The sequence below is a fragment of the Dendrobates tinctorius genome, unplaced genomic scaffold, assembly GCF_039654945.1.
Source record: "Dendrobates tinctorius isolate UK_male_01 unplaced genomic scaffold, ASM3965494v1 ptg000157l, whole genome shotgun sequence".
NCBI lineage: Eukaryota > Metazoa > Chordata > Amphibia > Anura > Dendrobatidae > Dendrobates > Dendrobates tinctorius.
Window position 1 is genome coordinate 2,106,206 of NW_027361824.1, and position 23,107 is coordinate 2,129,312.

At 53.6% G+C, this 23,107-nt stretch overlaps 1 protein-coding gene across 1 annotated transcript in view; it reads right to left on the reverse strand.

Moving 5' to 3' along the window:
* The window catches only part of LOC141051429 (uncharacterized), a 233,229-nt gene that overhangs the window by 94,439 nt on the left and 115,683 nt on the right, over positions 1 to 23,107 (reverse strand). The window contains 1 exon segment of the mRNA XM_073548361.1: positions 14,359 to 14,468. Within this exon segment, the coding sequence (XP_073404462.1) occupies positions 14,359 to 14,468 (110 nt within the window).

The following is a 23,107-nucleotide window of genomic DNA, read 5'->3' on the forward strand; positions in this document are numbered from 1 at the left end:
TCTGTTTGGGGAACAAATCCCACAACCTGCAGGAGACAGATGAGTGGTTGGTGCCAATGAACCTCAAGCACGGCCTGGTGGTGTGCGATAACGGGCGAAATCTCGTATAAGATCTGAACCTATCTGGTTTGACACACATCCCTTGTCTGGCGCATGTTCTGAACTTGGTGGTGCAGAGCTTCCTGAAAAACTACCCAAAGATGTAGGATCTGCTGCTGAAAATGCAGGCAGTGTGTGCATACATTCGGCGTTCTCACTCTGCTGCTGCTGCTCACCTGTCTGCTCTGCAGCGACACTTCTGCCTTCCAGCTCACTGGCTGATATGCGATGTACCAACAAGGTGGAACTCCACCCTGCATATCCTGACTGTGCGAGCATCGGCAGCAGGCAATAGTGGAGTTTCACCTGCAGCACGTACAGCTGAGTCGCTCTGCAGAGCAACACCACCAATAAGTGGGTCTCCATGCGGATCGTGTGTGCTGTCTGGTGCTGCTTTGAATATGCCACCATTATGGTCAGCTCTGATAATGTCATCATCAGAATTACTATACCACTTAAATGCCTGCTGGAAAAATAATTCAGGCCATGATGGATGAGGTGTTTGGCACTGGAGGAAAAGGAGCAGGAGCAACAGGGCAAGTTCACACCGTTATCAAGCCTGTCATCCACACATGGCTTCCAAAGGGTGGGTTACTGTCCCAACAGCGGCCAGGTACCCAACTGTACAGGCAGGGGACAGTTTGGGAACAAGGAGGAGGATGTAGAGGAGGAACAACTGTATTCAGAGCAAGTGTAGGGGAAGTGGACTGACATACGGACCTGTCTGCAGCAGGAAGGGTTAATGTACAATATGCTGGACATGGACTGTTGTAACTGAAGGTGGGAGACAGCTAGACAGAGGAGAAGGATGTTGTAGTACAGAGTTTTAGCCACTAGGGGGAGACCAAAGACAGCAGAAGTGTAGGAAGGTGTAGTACTGCAGTTTGGCCACAAGATGGGAGTAGAGTCGTGAGAAAAGGACTGATCAGCTTAGGGCTAGGAAACCGCAGTCATGGGGGGCGGGGTGAGAACTCTAGAGGGGAATTCCCAGAGAGAGAGAGGGGATATAAGAGAGATAAGAGAGTTCCAGAAGGTCAGTCCAGGGAGAGGAGCTCAGGAGTGAAGAAGACTGTACGAAGAGACAGAACGAGAAGAAGCTCCAGGAAGGACTGGTGAGGGAGACGGTCAGGGGGGTGGCCCTGACAGGAGAGCCGCAGGACGGAGGAAGCCCAGGGGTACCAGAGATGGACGGACTCGGACGGGTGAAGCGCTGTGGTGGTAGGCCTAGGGCAGCCACAGTGAAAGAGCCGCGAGGGACGTCAATCAGGAAGACAGAAGAAAGCGAAAGGTACCCAGGCCTGTGTGCGGAGCTCATTGTGCAGCTGCTGTGTGGTGCTGCGGTCGTTGAGAGAACGAACAATAAAGAGGACCTGTTGAATGCACATCAGTCTCTGTCTCAGTCTGTTCGCAGCGAAGAGAGGGGCTACCCCCAGTCAGCACACCTACCTACATTTGGCGTAGTCGGCAGGATCATCACCGCAAATACACCATCTTCAGCGGTAAACCTGCCCCGAAAATTCCAAAGGACCCGAGCTGAACGGGTTGAAGACTTTCCCGGTGGATTACAAAATTGATCAGGAGTGTCAGTTTCCATCAGGCGGATCCGGAGCAGAAAAGGGCTTGACAAAATGGCTGTGGCATTCCAGCGCCAGAAAGAAGCCCAGGAGTTCGCAGCTACATTGAACAATCTGGGGCTATGGCGCACTCGCCCCCGGGGGAGCGGCGTACATCTGGAGATAGCCGCCCCCTCATGCTGGACCCTGGAAGATGGGTGGAGAGGTCGACCAACGCCCCACCCAAGGGCTGGAGTGGCCCAGGTGGAGAGACTGGGTGCGACTGTTTGGCGCCATTGAGCTTCTGGACATTGGACGGGATGCGACGCTGTAGCTGCTGTGGCCTCGGACGCCTGGAATAGAGGTGGCGTCAGGAGATCGAGCCCCGTCGGGAGACCTGCCCCTGGGAGCCACTGTCGATGCCCCGGACGTGTACCAGAGAGGAGCGACCCCGGATCCTGCTGGAACAGCCGCTGGAAGAAGCTGCCTGGAGTCTCCTCGTGGAACCACCGGGCCTGGAGGCTGGCCCTGCCGGACGGCGGGGTGAAGATCATCGGCTGCGAGAGGAGCTGCGGGATGGCCTGTCGGAAGCCGCGGCGCCGGGGAAGGTGAGCATTCCCCCTGCCCAGCCGGTGGCACCACAAGCAGCCCTTGCTACTCAGCCTCCCCGCGTGGCCTTCTGCTCTCCAGCGACCCCGGCTCCTGAGGGCTTTGCGTTGAGTTGCGTAGAGGACCTGTTGGACGCACATCAGTCTCTGTCTCAGTCTGTTCGCGGCGAAGAAAGGGGCCACCCCCAGTCGGCACACCCACCTACACAGAGTAGCACTCAGATCAGCTCACGGGCATCACTGGAGTGTGGCTGGGGGGGATACAGATTACCCAGACCATACACCTCCCACTGAGGACAGCTTGTTGCCTCTGGGCAGCCTGGCACACATGAACCAATACATGCTGCAGTGCCTGAGCAGCAACTGTTTATTTGCCCATATTGTTACCAGTGTAGTTTAATGGTTGGCCACCCAGCTGGATCTCCACTACAAGTACAAGGTACCATCATTACTTCCGTCACTGATGCGATAGCGCCAAATGCATGAATACGAGCAAACGCTGGTAGAGAAACTACTGATAGCTTTCCCACCTGACAGCGGGGGCTCAGTGGAAGAACAAGGTGGAAGGAAATGACCAATGCAGATGGGGTACCACCAGCACCTCCGAAGGCAGAGTTAACATGGCTGAAATGTGGCAAAACTTTATGAGCACGCCACAACTTCCAGCACCACAATCTGATAAGGTCCATATGAGCAGGAGCCAGTGTTACAACAACATGGTGGAAGAGTACGTGTCCACACGTCTCCACGTATCAGCAGATGAGTCTGCCCAATTTAACTTTCGGGTCTCCAAATTGGATACATGGCCTGAGCTTGCCCTTTATGCCTTGGAGGGGCTGGCCTGCCCTGCGGCAAGTGTCATGTCAGAAAGTATGTTTAACAAGGAAGGGGGTGTGATTATAAACAGGTGCATCCAGGAAAAAAACAATGTGTGCATATACCCTACTGAAAATAAAGTAAAAAAGCAAGTGCATTAAATAATTAACGTAGGGTACTTAGTAAACACTGTTTTGATCAAAAAAGTATAAAGCTGTCCCACCACGGCAAGGTGTACCAATTTGGCGACAGTAACTATACTCTAACGTAAAAACCTACCCAGTGTGAATTGTGGCAGAGAGTCTCCATATCCCAAATGGACACCCAGCTTAAGAGGGACTATATATGAACTACACAGTTCAGTAGAAAGGAGGCCACACTCCATTTGTACTGAATACAAAAATACTAGAGAAAAACAAAAAAAAAAGCTGAACTGAAGTAGACTTGAATGACATGCATGATGAAAAAGCATGTTCACACTGGCCACAAAAGCAAACTGTCGGCTCAGTGTTACACGACCCACCAATTGGTCGGTCACTAAATGGCTAAACAAAAAACACACCAAGAAACACCAGGGAAACTAACAATGGTGGGCCCTGCGATAGGGAACGGGGAAAATGGACACCTCCTGCACTCACCTGAGGAAGTGCCCTGCTCTTACTATCGTCCCTATACAGGTTCTTTCAACCTGTCGCCGAGCAGGATACCTAAGCCCTCGCTGGCCCTGCTCCTATTCCTAAGTAGGGAATTGGCAAGTGAAGTCACTGGTCCCACCGCTGCACTAAGACAATACAAGGTAGGCAAGACAAACATCACAGGGAATAGGAAACACAAAACAACACTTAGCTTTCTGCTGTAAAGCACCGCACAGCAGGATCACGATACCAGATAACAGCATTCAGCTGAAGCATCACTGCACCAGCAAACTCCTGTCTTCAGCACGGTTGGTATCCAAAAGGACCTGTATCACCAACAGTCAGCTGATGCATCAGGTGACCTTTTAAAGGAAGGTGGGAGTGGTCATCACCTGCATCAGCAAACTCAGCAGCAATGTAACTACACCAGTGGCCACAGGGGAAAAAACTGACATTAACCCCCGATGGCCTGAAAGGCAAAAAGTTTTAATATGAAAACGTCAAATCTACCACAGATCCAAAAATGGATCGTGGCAGTAGCCCCCTTTCCATGAGGGGCCTCCGGACCCTCAACACCTGACCTCACCAGAAAACAACCTACGGTGAGGACGCCTTGATCCACCAGAGTTCACCTCAGCAGTCACCTTACCCTCAGGTTTATGGCAAAAGCGGACTGATGGAAGTGACAACGTATGCTCCGAAGGCGCCACAAATCTCCAGAGCGCCGATCTGGGGAATGAGTTGTGTACGGGCATTACTGGGGTTAACTTCAGCGGGTAAGTCCCCGGGCCGTGAATGGCCGACACGCGATATGGCCTGATCACCCGAGAACTCCAGGCCCAAGCAGCACACTTCCACTGGATGTTTTTGGTGGATACCCATATATACTCATTCACACACAGGCAGGTCCAGACCTGAACATTTATTGCCACGCACACGTTTGCTTCAAGATGGTGAACTCTTTACAGTACCAACAACAGAGGTGTCCCCTTGTGTCATCATACTCACACCCCCACAATGCTCAGAAGGAACCACCACCCTCCTCTGACCCCTCCTCCTAAGAGGACTCCAACACAGGGTTAGCTTGTGGTGAGGGTTGAGACTTGCCCCTACTCCTTGGCAGCACCTCTGCTGCCCCCACTGGAGAAGAAGGGGACGGTTGTAGAAAGACGGCAGAGACAGTAGCCATCGGGCAGCAACAACTCTCACACCACTGATCCCAGTTGACTACTTCCCTGGACTGCCAATCTATGACCGGGTTGTGTCTTTTCAACCAAAGGAGGCCTAAAATGATGGGTAGCATGACAGGGACTCTTTATGATGAGTCCCTATATGCAGATGTATATCATTCATGACTTGGGTAAACCTCCCCTGGCTAAGTGAGTCAATGACCTGGACGCTTAGAGGTTTTGTTAGCGTCCTACACCTCAGGCCATGGGTCTGGACAAAGTGAGCATCCACCAGATTGACATCTGCTCCACTCTCTACAAGCACCGGTATACTCTCAGTTACCCCGCCAACCACCACTTCAGCAGACAAGGTACACTGAGGGGAAAAAAATGGAGGAAATATACACTCCCTGTTCGCCTCCACACGACCATGGGGACACAGTTTCTTAGATGGTACAGATATTTTGGTGCGAGCTGGGCAGACACCGATAAAATGACCAGTCTGCCCACAGTGAAAACATGTCCCCACACCACGATGAACCGCAGGCAACACTGCTTGGGAACCAAGTCCTCCCACCTGCATGGGCTTGTCCGTCTGCACCGGTGTCCTCCTCCCTAACAAGGACTACAGGGGGCACATTTGGTGTATGTTTCTCCCTCAAGCGTCTATCCATCCGGATGGCAAGGGACATGGTGGCCTCCAGCGACCTGGGGGCGGCGTACTGCACCAGAGTATCCTGCAACCTTGGAGACAGACCCTGCATAAAATGGCTCCTAAGAGCAGGGTCGTTCCTCTGTGTGTCAGTGGCCCACCTCCGGAGCTCTGAGCAGTACTCCTCAGCCGGCCAGCCCCCCTGCTTGATCTTGCGGAGTCGGGATTTCGCCAGGGAGACGCCATCAGGATCTCCATACACCAGTGCCAGAGCCGCGAAAAACTCATCTACTGACCGTAGAGATGGTGAATCGGCTGGCAGAGAGAAGGCCCAGGATTGGGGATCACCCTTAGTAAGGGATATGATGATTCCCAACATTGTTCCTCACTCCCTGCTTAACGAGGGCGGAGCCTGAAGTACAACTTGCAGGCCTCCTGAAAAACCCAAAATTTCTCTCTCCAGAAAATCGGTCAGGGAGAGATATATTGGGTTCTGGTTGAGCCTGCATCTGAACTGAGGCCACGAACCCCACCAACTGCTGCAGTTGCTGCACCACCTCACCACACAGCACCCCAAGCTCATCGGTGAGGGTCTGAAGCAGTTAAGCAAAGGCCTGCATTTGCGCCATGGCTCACCAGAAAAAAAATGTGCAGGTTGTGATAATGTCACGGAGTGACTGGCCTAGTGTGACATGACCCACCAATTGGTCGGTCACTAAATGGCAAAACAAAAAACACACCAAGAAACACCAGGGAAACTTTAACAATGGTGGGCCCTGCCATAGGGAACGGGGAACATAGACACCTCCTGCACTCACCTGAGGAAGTGCTCTGCTCCTACTAAAGTCCCTATACAGGTTCTTTCAACCCGTCGCCGAGCAGGATACCTAAGCCTTCGCTTGCGCTGCTCCTATCCCTAATTAGGGAATTGGCAAATGAAGACACTGGTACCACCGCTGTACTAAGACAATACAAGGTAAGGCAAGACAAACACCACAGGGAATAGGAAATACAAAACAACACTTAGCTTTCTGCTGTAAAGCACCGCAAAGCAGGATCACAATACCAGATAACAGCATTCAGCTGAAGCACCACTGCACCAGCAACCTCCTGTCTTCAGCACAGTTGGTATCCAAAAGGATTTGTATCACCAACAGTCAGCTGATGCATCAAGTGACATTTTAAAGGAAGGTGGGAGTGGTCACCACCTGCATCAGCAAACTCAGCAGCAATGTAGTTACACCAGCGGCCACCGGCGGAAAAAACTGACATTAATCCCCGATGGCCTGAAAGGAAAAAAGTTTTAACATGAAAAAAACAAATCTGACACAGATCCAAAAATGGATCGTGACACAAAAAAAAACAAAGGAAAAAACAATCATGCATGTCATTCAAGTCTACTTCAGTTCAGTTTTTCTCTAGGTTTTTTGTATTCAGTACAAATAGGGTGCGGCCTCCTTTCTACTGAGCTGTATAGTTCATATATAGTCCCTCTTAAGCTGGGTGTCTGTTTGGCATCCAGAGACTCTCTGCCATTATTCACACTAGGTAGGTTTTAACATTAGAGTGTAGTTGCTGTCCCAAATGGGTACACCTTGCCTTGGTGGGACAGCTTTATACTTTTTTGAGCAAAACAGTGTTTCCTAAGTACGCTATGTTAATTATTTAATGCACTTGCATTTTTACATATTTATTTTCATTAGGGTATATGCACACATTGTTTTTTCCTTTGGTTTTGTTTGCTTTTATGGCCAGTGTGAATATGTTATTACATGCCCGAGAGCTGTTGGCATAGCGCAGGCACCCGGCAGCATCTAACGCAAACAGCAGCACAGGAGGAGGAGGTGCAGGGACGCTATAGGGGGATGATGGACAGCTGGGAGGCGGCTTAAACAGAGGGACACACCATACCTCTGTGACTGAATCCAGGTATAAGGACCTATTTATAAAAGTCAATATTTCAGTGTTAAAGGGGATAAGAAACAGAAGAGCCACCTTCACAGAATGCAGCCTTAGTGCTGCTGAAGGTGGCTCTTTTAGTTAAAAACGCCCTGGGGGGGTGACAGATTCCCTTTAACTAGGATCCCCAAGTCCTTCTCCATGTCAGACTTACCCAGTGGTTTCCCGTTCAGTGTGTAATGGTGATATTGATTCCTTCTTCCCACGTATATAACCTTACATGTATCATTGTTATATCTCATCTGCCACCTTTTGGTCCAAGTTTCCAACTTATCCAGATCCATCTGTAGCAGAATATTATCTTCTCTTGTATTGACTGCTTTACATAGTTTTGTATCATCTGCAAATATCGATATTTTACTGTGTAAACCTTCTACCAGATCATTAATAAATATGATGAAGAGAAGAGGTCCCAACACCGACCCCTGCGGTCCCCACTGCTCACAGTGACCCAGTTAGAGAATATCCCATTTATAACCCCCCTCTGCTTTCTATCACTAAGCCAGCTACTTACCCATTTACACACATTTTCCCCCAGACCCGGCATTCTCATTGTACCAACCTCTTGTGTGGCACGGTATCAAACGCTTTGGAAAAATCAAGATATACCACATCCAATGACTCACCTTGGTCCAGTCTGTAGCTTACCTCTTCATAAAAGCTGATTAGATTGGTGTGAAAGGAGCGATTCCTCATAAACCCATGCTGATATGGAGTTCCACAGTTATTCTCAGTGAGATCATCCAGAATAACGTCCCTCCGAAACCCTTCACATATCTCACCAACAATAGAGGTTAGACTTACTGGCCTATAATTTCCAGGGTCACGTCTAGCGCCCATCAGCTCAATCTAAGATCATAATACAAGCTTTTCATCGGCGGCAATTGTAATGTACATTACTGGAGCTGACATTTTAGCGCTGTCGAGGTGCTGTACCCCATGCTCTGTGGGTGAAATTTGTGACTGGACTGGCAATAGCAAGCCTCCATCCCTGTGAAGGCACTTTACCATTTTTATGTCATTCATTTACTTACTATTTTACCATGATTGCTGGTGACAGAACCCGCATAAGTCATTTCCCTACCCATATTTGTTTATAGGGCTCTTGTGCTGCTCTTACCCCTATTTGTTCTTCCTTGTGCAGCCCCCATAGCCCTCACTATGACCGTTTTACAGCACTGAAGTTCGGGTCCCAATTGACTCCTATATGGTTCGGTGTCAAGTTTTAAAAAACCCGGCCGAACCTGAACATCCACAGGTTGCTCCTCACTACCCGTCAGTTACTTCATGTTTATTGTGTGCTTTTTCTCACGTTATATATTTGGTTTGTGTCTTTATCAAGGCATTGGGGCTATGGGAATTTACAAAAATGAATGTTTTCTAGCTCCACGATGTAGACGGAGGATGGCCCTGTACAGTCTAATAACACCATAGTGCACAATTCCACATATCTCGGAGGCCGCAGTGGCCCCAATACCTCCGAGGCCTCTGCCATGACCTATGTATCAAAATGTCGCCTGTACCCGAAAACGCTAACAATAAAATCTACAGTTCGGTGATCAGAACGCGAGTGTAATGCAGGGCTAGTGATTGGAAAATTAAAAGATAATCAGTCTAAAAAAAAAATGGTGACATGAGGTTAACAGGTCAACTATACCTCACAAAGAACTAGGGAAAATTAAAAATTAAATATGAAAAACTTTTTAAGGCTATGTACCCACGTTGCAGAGATCCTGCGGAAATTTCCACAGCATTTCCGCAACTCCCGCATGCGTTTTTCCCGCGATTTTCGCATGCGGAATTCAAGCTCTTTCCAAGCGATTTGAAGCATTGCTTGGAATGTGATTGACAAGTTGGTCACACTCACCAGTGTTTGACGAGTGTGAGCAGCTTTTTACTATTGAGGCCGCCTATGCAGCATCAGTAGTAAAAGATAGGATGCAAAAAATAAAAAAATAAAAAAAAAAAATCGTGTTTTTCTCACCTTCCGGCATCCCGTGCAGCCTTCCCGGTCCTCAGCGATGCTCCCGTTCCCAGCGATGCCTTGTGAGACCTTTGATGACGTAGCGGTCTCGCAATACAGTAGCGGTCTCGCAAGACTACTACGTCATCACAGGTCCTTGCCGCAAGGCATTACTGGGAATGGGAGATAGCGGGAGCATCGGTAAGGCTGCGTGGGACGTCGGAAGGTGAATATAACACAATTTTTTATTCTATTTTTTACAGGGATATGGTACCCAGGGCCTGGGGGACAGTCTCCTCTCCTCCGGACCGTGGGTACCATCCGCAAATGTTCTGCTTACTTTTCGCATGGTGGGCACAGCCACAGAATCTATGTGGGCGGATTTTCCCGCAACTCCGCACAAAGAATGAACATACTGCGTATTTTTCCGCGATGTAATTCTGCAGCATTAACACAGCATGTGTGGAATCACATAGGATTGCATGGGATGCTTTTTTGTTGCATTTTCGTGGCAAAATCACACGTTTAAAATCGCCGCAAAAACAACGCCACGTGTGAACACAGCCTAAAAGTTGCGGAATTGTTTTTTTTCCCCCCCAACATTTCACTTCATTTGAAATTGATCTCCTGTTTTTCGGTCCATTGTATGGTAAAAAGATAAAGTGAACAGTTTCACTCAAAAGCAAAAACCGAGCGGTTGGGGTCTGTGCTCACGATGCGGATTCTCCTGCATTGTACGGCACCATTCTACCCTATGTGAAATAAAAAATGCGGAAAAATCCACAGCAGATACGCAGCGGGTTCATTCCCGCAGCGGGTTCATTTCCGCAGTGGGTTCATTTCCGCAGCGGGTTCATTTCCGCAGCATGTCACTTCTTTGTGTGGATTCCGCAGCGTTTTTACACCTATTCCCATTACAGGAATCCGCAGGTGTAAAAACGCAGGGGAAAGCTGCGATATAGCCACAGGAAATCCGCAGGTAAAGCGCAGGTCATTTTACCTATGGATTTAGCAAAATCCGTGCTGAGAAATCCGCAGCACAATCCACAGCGTGTGCACATGGCCTTACACGGTGATGTCAGATGACTAATGAAAAAGTTATGGCTCTTGGAAGAAGAAGAGGAAAGAAAAAACAATGACACCTGCGAGGGGTTAAAATAGCGAATAAAATAATAATAACCCCATAAATGCCGGCGGCCGGAGTCCGATGACCGCTATTTACCGCCCATTACACAGGAGCCTCAGTGCCGCAGCCCCGGGGATGCCGCGCTTCTTACCGTCTTCTCCAGGCTGTGAGCGGACAGAGGAGACGCACATATACCGGCGCTGCGGTCACTGCGTCTCCTCCGAGCTCCGGGGGAAGTTCTCAGGTTTTGTGATGAGATTTGTTGCCTCCATTCTCCTCAGTCCTGGAGCAGCATTTCCTGTCCCCTGTAAACTACAACTCCCAGCATGCTTTGCAGCTCCTCTCAGTGAATGGTGATCTCCCCCCTCACTGCAGGAGTCACTGCCATGTGCTCCTCTACTGCATGGAAGGGGCAGGTTTAGGCTGCAGACTTCCTGTCCCTGCAGTGAGCGCGGCCATCTTGTTGGTGGGAGTCTCCTAGTTCCCAGGCCTCCTCGCAGTATTACACATGGTGAAAAGCAGCCTCACTAGACCTTGTCAAATGACCAGTGCACTAGCAGGACGCAGCAGGCTCCCACAGATAAAGGCCAGAGCAGCACAGGTGCCCTCCACTGATGAGAACAGCCACCCCATCAGTAAACTAGTGATGATGAAGGCGTTAGCTGCCTAGTGGAAGCACACAGATGGGGCTTCCTTAGGACATAAGTCACACAGGAAAGTGCGATACACAGTGTCAGGATGACAGCCTGTTCATAACGCCTATAATGGAAAGCGGGCTGTTCAGCACTATATATGCATCACACAGAAAACACAGCCATCAAAAAGGAGCTATCAAAGCAACCTGGGCTTCCATAACCCCTCAGCAGGGCCACAGGCTGATCGCCTTGTAAAGCAGTGGTGTCCACACTGTGCAGTGATGAGGCAGTGACCCAAGCAAGTTCAAAAAAAAAAATGTTTAATGTCCAAAAAACTCACACAGTGCACAACACACTGTATCTACCGGATCGCAGCCGGGAAGCAACAGAACAGCCCGTGGCCAGTTGCCGTGAGTGACCACGCTGCCCGGGTATGCAGGAGGTGCCCGACCTTCTGGCTCAGCTTGGCCCTGTGTTGCCTCACACAGGGAACGCGCTGCAGACCACTGCTCTGTGTCTGTGCAAGCCAGAACTGACACACCCAAAGCTCTTTCCTGCAAGTTTTTCTTTCCTTTTCCCACTCTGTGGCCACAGGCCACTTATAAGACCTGGGCTGGAGGACACACACCGGACCCCACTACCTTCCTTTCAAAAATTAAAGCCCATACCAGGTTTTCCTGAATAAACTCCTTGGTCAAAAAAACTTTACCAGGCTCAACTTACTTTTATTCCGCCTTGTGAGTCACAGGCACACTGCTGTGACCACAAGGCACTCCAGCGGGTCTAATACGATTTTGAGCCCATCCTGGGGGACACATCGCGACCCTCACATATGACTCCGGTCGCTGCCTCACAGCCTCCATGCCACGCCGCATTGATCCAGTAATTGATGCCAAAGGAGCCCGACCAAGTACTGAGGGCATTTACTGACCATACATTTCAGGAGGACAACATTTAAAAATCGTTTTTCAAGCTGGTGTTATAAAGTATTCTAATTTCCTGAGATAATGACTTTTGGGTTCTCATTGGCTGTAAGACATAATCATCAACATTACCAGAAATAAACCCGTGACATAGATCACTCTGTGTGTAATGGCTCTATAGAATAGAGGAGAGTCACTGTCTGTATTGAAGAACTGAAATAAATTCACTTTTTGATGGTCTAATATTGTGAGATGCGCCTGTACTTATCCCCACAAACCCGCCAGAATGTGCACACCCAGATCTGCTCTTCAGTATATGGCAAATCACAAAAGTCACCATCGGGACCTTCTCTTCAGAGCTGTTTGCTATACCAGTTGACAGCCATAAAAAAATCATATACAACCCCTATAAAAATGTACTTTATTATTATTATAAGGCTGTGTGCACACGTTGCGGTTTTTTTAGCGTTTTTCCGCTGCGGAATCACCGCGAAAACGCAAAAAACCGCATCCCATGCAATCCTATGGGATTCCGCAATGCTGTGCTAATTCTGTGGATTTTTCCGCTGCGGAATCGCATAGCAGTAAAATCTGCAGCATGTCCATTCTTTTTGTGGAATCGCGGTGATTCCGCCGCCAGAGGATTGCATTGAAACGCTCACTTTACACATGTGGCTATGTCCACCATGTGTAAAGTGAGCGCTCAATGTGCGGATGGTACCCAGGGTCTGGAGGAGATTCTCCCCCAGGCCCTGGGTACCATAATCCTGTAAAAAATAGAATTAAAATAAAAAAATAGAAATATACTCACCCTCCGATGGCCACCGGAGTCCTTCCCGCCTCTCACCACGCTCCCGGCATCTTCAGGTCCCAGTGATGCTTTGCACGAATCAGCTGAGATCGTGACGTCATCAGCGGTCATTCGCGCAAAGCATCACTGGGACCTGAAGATGCCGGGAGCGTGGTGAGAGGCGGGAAGGACTCTGGTGGCCGTCGGAAGGTGAGAATAACAATATTTTTAATTTTTTTTTATTTTTAACATTCTATCTTTTACTATTGATGCTACATAGGCGGCATCAATAGTAAAAAGTTGGTCACACTTGTCAAGCGCTATGCTGTGTGTGACCAACCTGTCAATCACCATTTCCAAGTATCGCTGAAAGCGCTTGGAAAGCGCAAGCATTCCACAAGCGAATAAAGCTTGCAAAACGCTTGCTTGTTGCAGGAAAGCGCATGCAAATTCGCATGCGTTTTACCCGCGGCGGGAGTTGCGGAAATGTTGCAGAAATTTCTGCAGCATTTCCGAACGTGGGCACACAGCCTTAAAAGAACCAACAAAGTGGTTCACAACACCAAAATGCAAACACACAAAAAACAACAACAACGTGCCAGAAAAAACCTTCACAGATTACACACTATGGGATTAACTAGACGTCCCTGGTATGTTGCCTAAGCTCACACCTTCCTGGCTGTGGAGGTTGGCACCCTAGGGGGGGGGGGGACATATTGGCGCCCCCACTCTACGTTGACTATCCCTAGGGACCCTGATGAAACCCTGCAGCCACTAGGGAATCCCTCTACCCAGATGATAAGGGAACCTGTAACAATAAACCTAGATCACTCCTAAGTCTAAAGCAGGGGTCTCAAACTCGGCAGAGTAAATGGGCCGCACATAAAAAAAAAATTTAAGCTGGCGGGCCGCATTCCTTTCAAACTTAATACAGTCACAATTGATAGCGGTATCTGTGGCGCCCCCAGGAGTATGGCCGCCACAGTGACTTTGCCTTCCTCCAGGGAGGGTGATGTCATGCTTGGAGGCAATGAAGGGTCTCTCTCGCAGTTAAGGCCTCTTTCACACTTCAGTTTTTTGTGTCAGTTAAAATCCGCCAAAAAAGGCGGAATAGCGGATCCGTTCCTAACTGATGTGAACGGATGCCACAGGATCCGTTTTTTGACGGATCCGCAGAATGAAGAATTTTAAAGGAACCGCTGGCCGGGAAGGAGAGAGAGAGAGAGAATTTTTTTTGTTGTCCGCCAGAAAGGATTTCAGGGTTAATTTTCTCCCTGACTTCCTTTCTCCGGGCATGCGCACTGGAAAATGCGGATCCTACAACAAAAAAAAGTTGCAGATCGTGGCCGTTCAAAAGTGGATGATAATGTCAGCTCTGCATGTGAGCCAGCGCTATCATCATCTCGCTGTACACACACAGTCACAGTTACCTGCAGAATCCAGCAATGGGGGGGAAAGTCACGCCTCTGCTATCATTACACAGCACTAGAGGGATGTCATCACGCAGGGTCACAGCCACTACGGAGCAGCACACTCCTCCTCTCTTCTAGCGTGAGCAGTGGTGTAACTACAAAGTTATGGGCCCTGGTGCAAGCTTTCAAATGGGGGCCCCCATGCCAAAATACACGCATATCCCAACTCAGTACACCTCGTACACACGCGGCTACACTCCGTACACACACGGCTCCGCTCCGTACACCTCGTACACACACGGCTCCGCTCCGTACGCCTCGCACACACACGGCTCCGCTCCGTACACCTCGTACACACACGCGGCTCCGCTCCGTACGCCTCGTACACACGCTGCTCCGCTCCGTACAGCTCGCACACACGCTGCTCCGCTCCGTACAGCTCGCACACACGCGGCTCCGCTCCGTACACCTCGCACACACGCGGCTCCGCTCCGTACACCTCGTACACACGCGACTACACTCCGTACACCTCGTACACACACGGCTCCGCTCCGTACGCCTCACACACACGGCTCCGCTCCGTACACCTCGTACACACGCGGCTACACTCCGTACACACACGGCTCCGCTCCGTACACCTCGTACACACACGGCTCCGCTCCGTACGCCTCGCACACACACGGCTCCGCTCCGTACACCTCGTACACACACACGGCTCCGCTCCGTACGCCTCGCACACACACGGCTCCGCTCCATACACCTCGCACACACACGGCTCCGCTCCATACACCTCGTACACACACGGCTGCTCCGCTCCGTACACCTCGCACACACGCTGCTCCGCACGCCTCGTACACACGGCTCCGCTCCGTACACCTCGTACACACACGGCTCCGCTCCGTACACACACGGCTCCGCTCCGTACACCTCGTACACACACGGCTCCGCTCCGTACACACACGGCTCCGCTCCGTACACCTCGTACACACGCGGCTACACTCCGTACACACACGGCTCCGCTCCGTACACCTCGTACACACACGGCTCCGCTCCGTACGCCTCGCACACACACGGCTCCGCTCCGTACACCTCGTACACACACGCGGCTCCGCTCCGTACGCCTCGTACACACACGGCTGCTCCGCTCCGTACACCTCGCACACACGCGGCTCCGCTCCGTACACCTCGCACACACGCGGCTCCGCTCCGTACGCCTCGCACACACGCTGCTCCGCACGCCTCGTACACACGCGGCTCCTCTCCGTACGCCTCGCACACACACGGCTGCTCCGCTCCGTACACCTCGAACACACGCGGCTCCGCTCCATACACCTCGTACACACGCGGCTCCGCTCCGTACGCCTCGTACACACGCGGCTCCGCTCCGTACGCCTCGCACACACGCTGCTCCGCTCCGTACAGCTCGCACACACGCTGCTCCGCTCCGTACAGCTCGCACACACGCGGCTCCGCTCCGTACACCTCGCACACACGCGGCTCCGCTCCGTACACCTCGTACACACGCGACTACACTCCGTACACACACGGCTCCGCTCCGTACGCCTCACACACACGCGGCTCCGCTCCGTACGCCTCGCACACACGCGGCTCCGCTCCGTACACCTCGTACACACGCGGCTCCGCTCCGTACACCTCGCACACACGCGGCTCCGCTCCGTACACCTCATACACACACGCGGCTCCGCTCCGTACACCTCGTACACACACGCGGCTCCGCTCCGTACACCTCGTACACATGCGGCTCCGCTCCGTACACCTCGCACACACACGGCTGCGCTCCGTACACCTCGCACACACGCGGCTCCGCTCCGTACACCTCGCACACACGCGGCTCCGCTCCGTACACCTCGTACACACGCGACTACACTCCGTACACACACGGCTCCGCTCCGTACACCTCGTACACACGCGGCTCCGCTCCGTACGCCTCGTACACACGCAGCTACACTCCGTACACACGCGGCTCCGCTCCGTACACCTCGCACACACGCGGCTCCGCTCCGTACACCTCGCACACACACGGCTCCGCTACGTACACCTCGTACACACGCGGCTCCGCTCCGTACACCTCGTACACACGCGGCTCCGCTCCGTACACCTCGTACACACGCGGCTCCGCTCCGTACACCTCGCACACACGCGGCTCCGCTCCGTACACCTCGTACACACGCGGCTCCGCTCCGTACACCTCGCACACACACGGCTGTGCTCCGTACACCTCGCACACACGCGGCTCCGCTCCGTACACCTCGCACACACACGGCTGCGCTCCGTACACCTCGCACACACGCGGCTCCGCTCTGTACACCTCACACACACACGGCTGCGCTCCGTACACCCTGTATACACACGGCTCCGCTCCGTACACCTCGCACACACACGGCTGCGCTCCGTACACCTCGCACACACACGGCTGCGCTCCGTACACCTCGCACACACGCGGCTCCGCTCCGTACACCTCGCACACACACGGCTGCGCTCCGTACACCTCGCACACACGCGGCTCCGCTCCGTACGCCTCGCACACACGCGGCTCTGCTCCGTACGCCTCGCACACACGCGGCTCCACTCCGTACACCTCGTACACACACGGCTCTGCTACATCCACCCTGTAAACCCCTCCTGACCCCACACACAGAAACTTCACCTCATCCAGCACCATGACAACCAGCACAGGAGAGTGCTGCACACACTGAGGCCCCTGATCATGTGACCCCTGACTCCTCCCCCCTGTGACCTCATCACAGGTCCTGTGCACTAGTGATGGGCAGTCCGTCTCTTTTTGGTGGTGATCTGGCTCTCACGGCTCAGCTCACCAAAAAGAGCCGGCTCTTTTTGGATCCTAAATGGATCCCTACTGCATGCCTGTTCAGACATCAGAAACCACGCCCACTTTCTAGGAACCAATTAAATTGTTGAGTGGGCGGAGTTTTGTTTGGGTGGGCGGAGTTGTGTGCTGCACCTTGGGATTTTACATCCAGTGAGAGCCATTCAGGGATTCTAGCGGCTCTCACCGGCATGTCGGCTCCCATCGTTCACAGCAGGGAGCCGGCTCTTTGTGTCGGATCGTTCGCAAACAACACATCACTACTGTACACACAGAACAGCTATGGCGCGCTCCTGAATGCATGCCTTCCCCTTTCTACCTCCCTCAGGGAGTGAGACATGTGGTGCACTGCGTGCCGCAAATGACTGCCTCAGGGGCCGCATGCGGCCCGCGTGTTTGAGACCTCTGGATTAAAGTCTGGGCTGTGACTCGGCCACTCCAGAACATTTACACGTTTCCCCTTAAGGCTATGTGCATATGCTGCGGATTGGTCTGTGGACCATGTATACCAGGATAGGGGGGTGAGAGGACCATGCATACCAGGATAGGGGGGTGAGGGGACCATGCATACCAGGATAGGGGGGTGAGGGGACCATGCATACCAGGATAGGGGGGTGAGAGGACCATGCATACCAGGATAGGGGGGTGAGGGGACCATGCATACCAGGATAGGGGGGTGAGGGGGACCATGCATACCAGGATAGGGGGGTGAGAGGACCATGTATACCAGGATAGGGGGGTGAGAGGACCATGCATACCAGGATAGGGGGGTGAGAGGACCATGCATACCAGGATAGGGGGGTGAGGGGACCATGTATACCAGGATAGGGGGGTGAGAGGACCATGCATACCAGGATAGGGGGGTGAGAGGACCATGCATACCAGGATAGGGGGGTGAGAGGACCATGCATACCAGGATAGGGGGGTGAGAGGACCATGCATACCAGGATAGGGGGGTGAGGGGACCATGCATACCAGGATAGGGGGGTGAGAGGACCATGCATACCAGGATAGGGGGGTGAGGGGGACCATGCATACCAGGATAGGGGGGTGAGAGGACCATGCATACCAGGATAGGGGGGTGAGGGGACCATGCATACCAGGATAGGGGGGTGAGAGGACCATGCATACCAGGATAGGGGGGTGAGAGGACCATGCATACCAGGATAGGGGGGTGAGGGGACCATGCATACCAGGATAGGGGGGTGAGGGGGACCATGCATACCAGGATAGGGGGGTGAGAGGACCATGCATACCAGGATAGGGGGGTGAGAGGACCATGCATACCAGGATAGGGGGGTGAGAGGACCATGCATACCAGGATAGGGGGGTGAGGGGACCATGCATACCAGGATAGGGGGGTGAGAGGACCATGCATACCAGGATAGGGGGGTGAGAGGACCATGCATACCAGGATAGGGGGGTGAGAGGACCATGCATACCAGGATAGGGGGGTGAGGGGACCATGCATACCAGGATAGGGGGGTGAGAGGACCATGCATACCAGGATAGGGGGGTGAGAGGACCATGCATACCAGGATAGGGGGGTGAGAGGACCATGCATACCAGGATAGGGGGGTGAGGGGACCATGCATACCAGGATAGGGGGGTGAGGGGGACCATGCATACCAGGATAGGGGGGTGAGAGGACCATGTATACCAGGATAGGGGGGTGAGAGGACCATGCATACCAGGATAGGGGGGTGAGAGGACCATGCATACCAGGATAGGGGGGTGAGAGGACCATGCATACCAGGATAGGGGGGTGAGGGGACCATGCATACCAGGATAGGGGGGTGAGAGGACCATGCATACCAGGATAGGGGGGTGAGAGGACCATGCATACCAGGATAGGGGGGTGAGAGGACCATGCATACCAGGATAGGGGGGTGAGAGGACCATGCATACCAGGATAGGGGGGTGAGAGGACCATGCATACCAGGATAGGGGGGTGAGAGGACCATGCATACCAGGATAGGGGGGTGAGGGGACCATGTATACCAGGATAGGGGGGTGAGAGGACCATGCATACCAGGATAGGGGGGTGAGGGGGACCATGCATACCAGGATAGGGGGGTGAGAGGACCATGCATACCAGGATAGGGGGGTGAGGGGGACCATGCATACCAGGATAGGGGGGTGAGGGGGACCATGCATACCAGGATAGGGGGGTGAGGGGGACCATGCATACCAGGAAAGGGGGGTGAGGGGGACCATGCATACCAGGAAAGGGGGGTGAGAGGACCATGCATACCAGGATAGGGGGGTGAGAGGACCATGCATACCAGGAAAGGGGGGTGAGAGGACCATGCATACCAGGATAGGGGGGTGAGAGGACCATGCATACCAGGATAGGGGGGTGAGAGGACCATGCATACCAGGATAGGGGGGTGAGGGGACCATGCATACCAGGATAGGGGGGTGAGGGGGACCATGCATACCAGGATAGGGGGGTGAGGGGGACCATGCATACCAGGATAGGGGGGTGAGAGGACCATGCATACCAGGATAGGGGGGTGAGGGGACCATGCATACCAGGATAGGGGGGTGAGGGGGACCATGCATACCAGGATAGGGGGGTGAGGGGGACCATGCATACCAGGATAGGGGGGTGAGAGGACCATGCATACCAGGAAAGGGGGGTGAGAGGACCATGCATACCAGGATAGGGGGGTGAGAGGACCATGCATACCAGGATAGGGGGGTGAGGGGGACCATGCATACCAGGATAGGGGGGTGAGAGGACCATGCATACCAGGAAAGGGGGGTGAGAGGACCATGCATACCAGGATAGGGGGGTGAGAGGACCATGCATACCAGGAAAGGGGGGTGAGAGGACCATGCATACCAGGATAGGGGGGTGAGAGGACCATGCATACCAGGATAGGGGGGTGAGGGGGACCATGCATACCAGGAAAGGGGGGTGAGAGGACCATGCATACCAGGATAGGGGGGTGAGAGGACCATGCATACCAGGAAAGGGGGGTGAGAGGACCATGCATACCAGGATAGGGGGGTGAGAGGACCATGCATACCAGGATAGGGGGGTGAGGGGGACCATGCATACCAGGAAAGGGGGGTGAGAGGACCATGCATACCAGGATAGGGGGGTGAGAGGACCATGCATACCAGGATAGGGGGGTGAGGGGGACCATGCATACCAGGATAGGGGGGTGAGAGGACCATGCATACCAGGATAGGGGGGTGAGGGGGACCATGCATACCAGGATTGGGGGGTGAGGGGACCATGCATACCAGGATAGGGGGGTGAGAGGACCATGCATACCAGGATAGGGGGGTGAGGGGGACCATGTATACCAGGATAGGGGGGTGAGAGGACCATGCATACCAGGATAGGGGGGTGAGAGGACCATGCATACCAGGATAGGGGGGTGAGAGGACCATGCATACCAGGATAGGGGGGTGAGGGGACCATGCATACCAGGATAGGGGGGTGAGGGGACCATGCATACCAGGATAGGGGGGTGAGGGGGACCATGCATACCAGGAAAGGGGGGTGAGAGGACCATGCATACCAGGATAGGGGGGTGAGAGGGCCATGCATACCAGGATAAGGGGGTGAGAGGACCATGCATACCAGGATAGGGGGGTGAGAGGACCATGCATACCAGGATAGGGGGGTGAGGGGACCATGCATACCAGGATAGGGGGGTGAGGGGACCATGCATACCAGGATAGGGGGGTGAGGGGGACCATGCATACCAGGAAAGGGGGGTGAGAGGACCATGCATACCAGGATTGGGGGGTGAGGGGACCATGCATACCAGGATAGGGGGGTGAGAGGACCATGCATACCAGGATAGGGGGGTGAGGGGACCATGCATACCAGGATAGGGGGGTGAGGGGGACCATGCATACCAGGAAAGGGGGGTGAGAGGACCATGCATACCAGGATAGGGGGGTGAGGGGACCATGCATACCAGGAAAGGGGGGTGAGAGGACCATGCATACCAGGATAGGGGGGTGAGGGGGACCATGCATACCAGGAAAGGGGGGTGAGAGGACCATGCATACCAGGATTGGGGGGTGAGGGGACCATGCATACCAGGATAAGGGGGTGAGAGGACCATGCATACCAGGATAGGGGGGTGAGAGGGCCATGCATACCAGGATAGGGGGGTGAGAGGACCATGCATACCAGGATAGGGGGGTGAGAGGACCATGCATACCAGGATAGGGGGGTGAGAGGACCATGCATACCAGGATAGGGGGGTGAGAGGACCATGCATACCAGGATAGGGGGGTGAGGGGGACCATGCATACCAGGAAAGGGGGGTGAGAGGACCATGCATACCAGGATTGGGGGGTGAGGGGACCATGCATACCAGGATAAGGGGGTGAGAGGACCATGCATACCAGGATAGGGGGGTGAGGGGGACCATGCATACCAAGATAGGGGGGTGAGAGGACCATGCATACCAGGATAGGGGGGTGAGAGGACCATGCATACCAGGATTGGGGGGTGAGGGGACCATGCATACCAGGATAGGGGGGTGAGGGGACCATGCATACCAGGATTGGGGGGTGAGGGGACCATGCATACCAGGATAGGGGGGTGAGGGGGACCATGCATACCAGGATTGGGGGGTGAGGGGACCATGCATACCAGGATAAGGGGGTGAGAGGACCATGCATACCAGGATAGGGGGGTGAGAGGACCATGCATACCAGGATAGGGGGGTGAGGGGGACCATGCATACCAGGATAGGGGGGTGAGGGGACCATGCATACCAGGATAGGGGGGTGAGGGGGACCATGCATACCAGGATAGGGGGGTGAGAGGACCATGCATACCAGGATTGGGGGGTGAGGGGGATCATGCATACCAGGATAGGGGGGTGAGGGGACCATGCATACCAGGATAGGGGGGTGAGGGGACCATGCATACCAGGATAGGGGGGTGAGAGGACCATGCATACCAGGATAGGGGGGTGAGGGGACCATGCATACCAGGATAGGGGGGTGAGGGGACCATGCATACCAGGATAGGGGGGTGAGGGGACCATGCATACCAGGATAGGGGGGTGAGGGGACCATGCATACCAGGATAGGGGGGTGAGGGGACCATGCATACCAGGATAGGGGGGTGAGAGGACCATGCATACCAGGATAGGGGGGTGAGGGGACCATGCATACCAGGATAGGGGGGTGAGAGGACCATGCATACCAGGATAGGGGGGTGAGGGGACCATGCATACCAGGATAGGGGGGTGAGGGGACCATGCATACCAGGATAGGGGGGTGAGGGGACCATGCATACCAGGATAGGGGGGTGAGGGGACCATGCATACCAGGATAGGGGGGTGAGGAGACCATGCATACCAGGATAGGGGGGTGAGAGGACCATGCATTCCAGGATAGGGGGGTGAGAGGGCCATGCATACCAGGATAGGGGGGTGAGAGGGCCATGCATTCCAGGATTGAGGGGGCCATGCATACCGGGATAGGGGGGTGAGGGGGCCATGCATACCGGGATAGGGGGGTGAGGGGACCATGCATACCGGGATAGGGGGGTGAGGGGACCATGCATACCGGGATAGGGGGGTGAGGGGGACCATGCATACCGGGATAGGGGGGTGAGAGGGCCATGCATACCGGGATAGGGGGGTGAGGGGACCATGCATACCGGGATAGGGGGGTGAGAGGGCCATGCATTCCAGGATAGGGGGGTGAGGGGGCCATGCATACCGGGATAGGGGGGTGAGGGGGCCATGCATACCGGGATAGGGGAGTGAGGGGACCATGCATACCGGGATAGGGGGGTGAGGGGACCATGCATACCGGGATAGGGGAGTGAGGGGGCCATGCATACCGGGATAGGGGAGTGAGGGGACCATGCATACCGGGATAGGGGGGTGAGGGGGCCATGCATACCGGGATAGGGGAGTGAGGGGACCA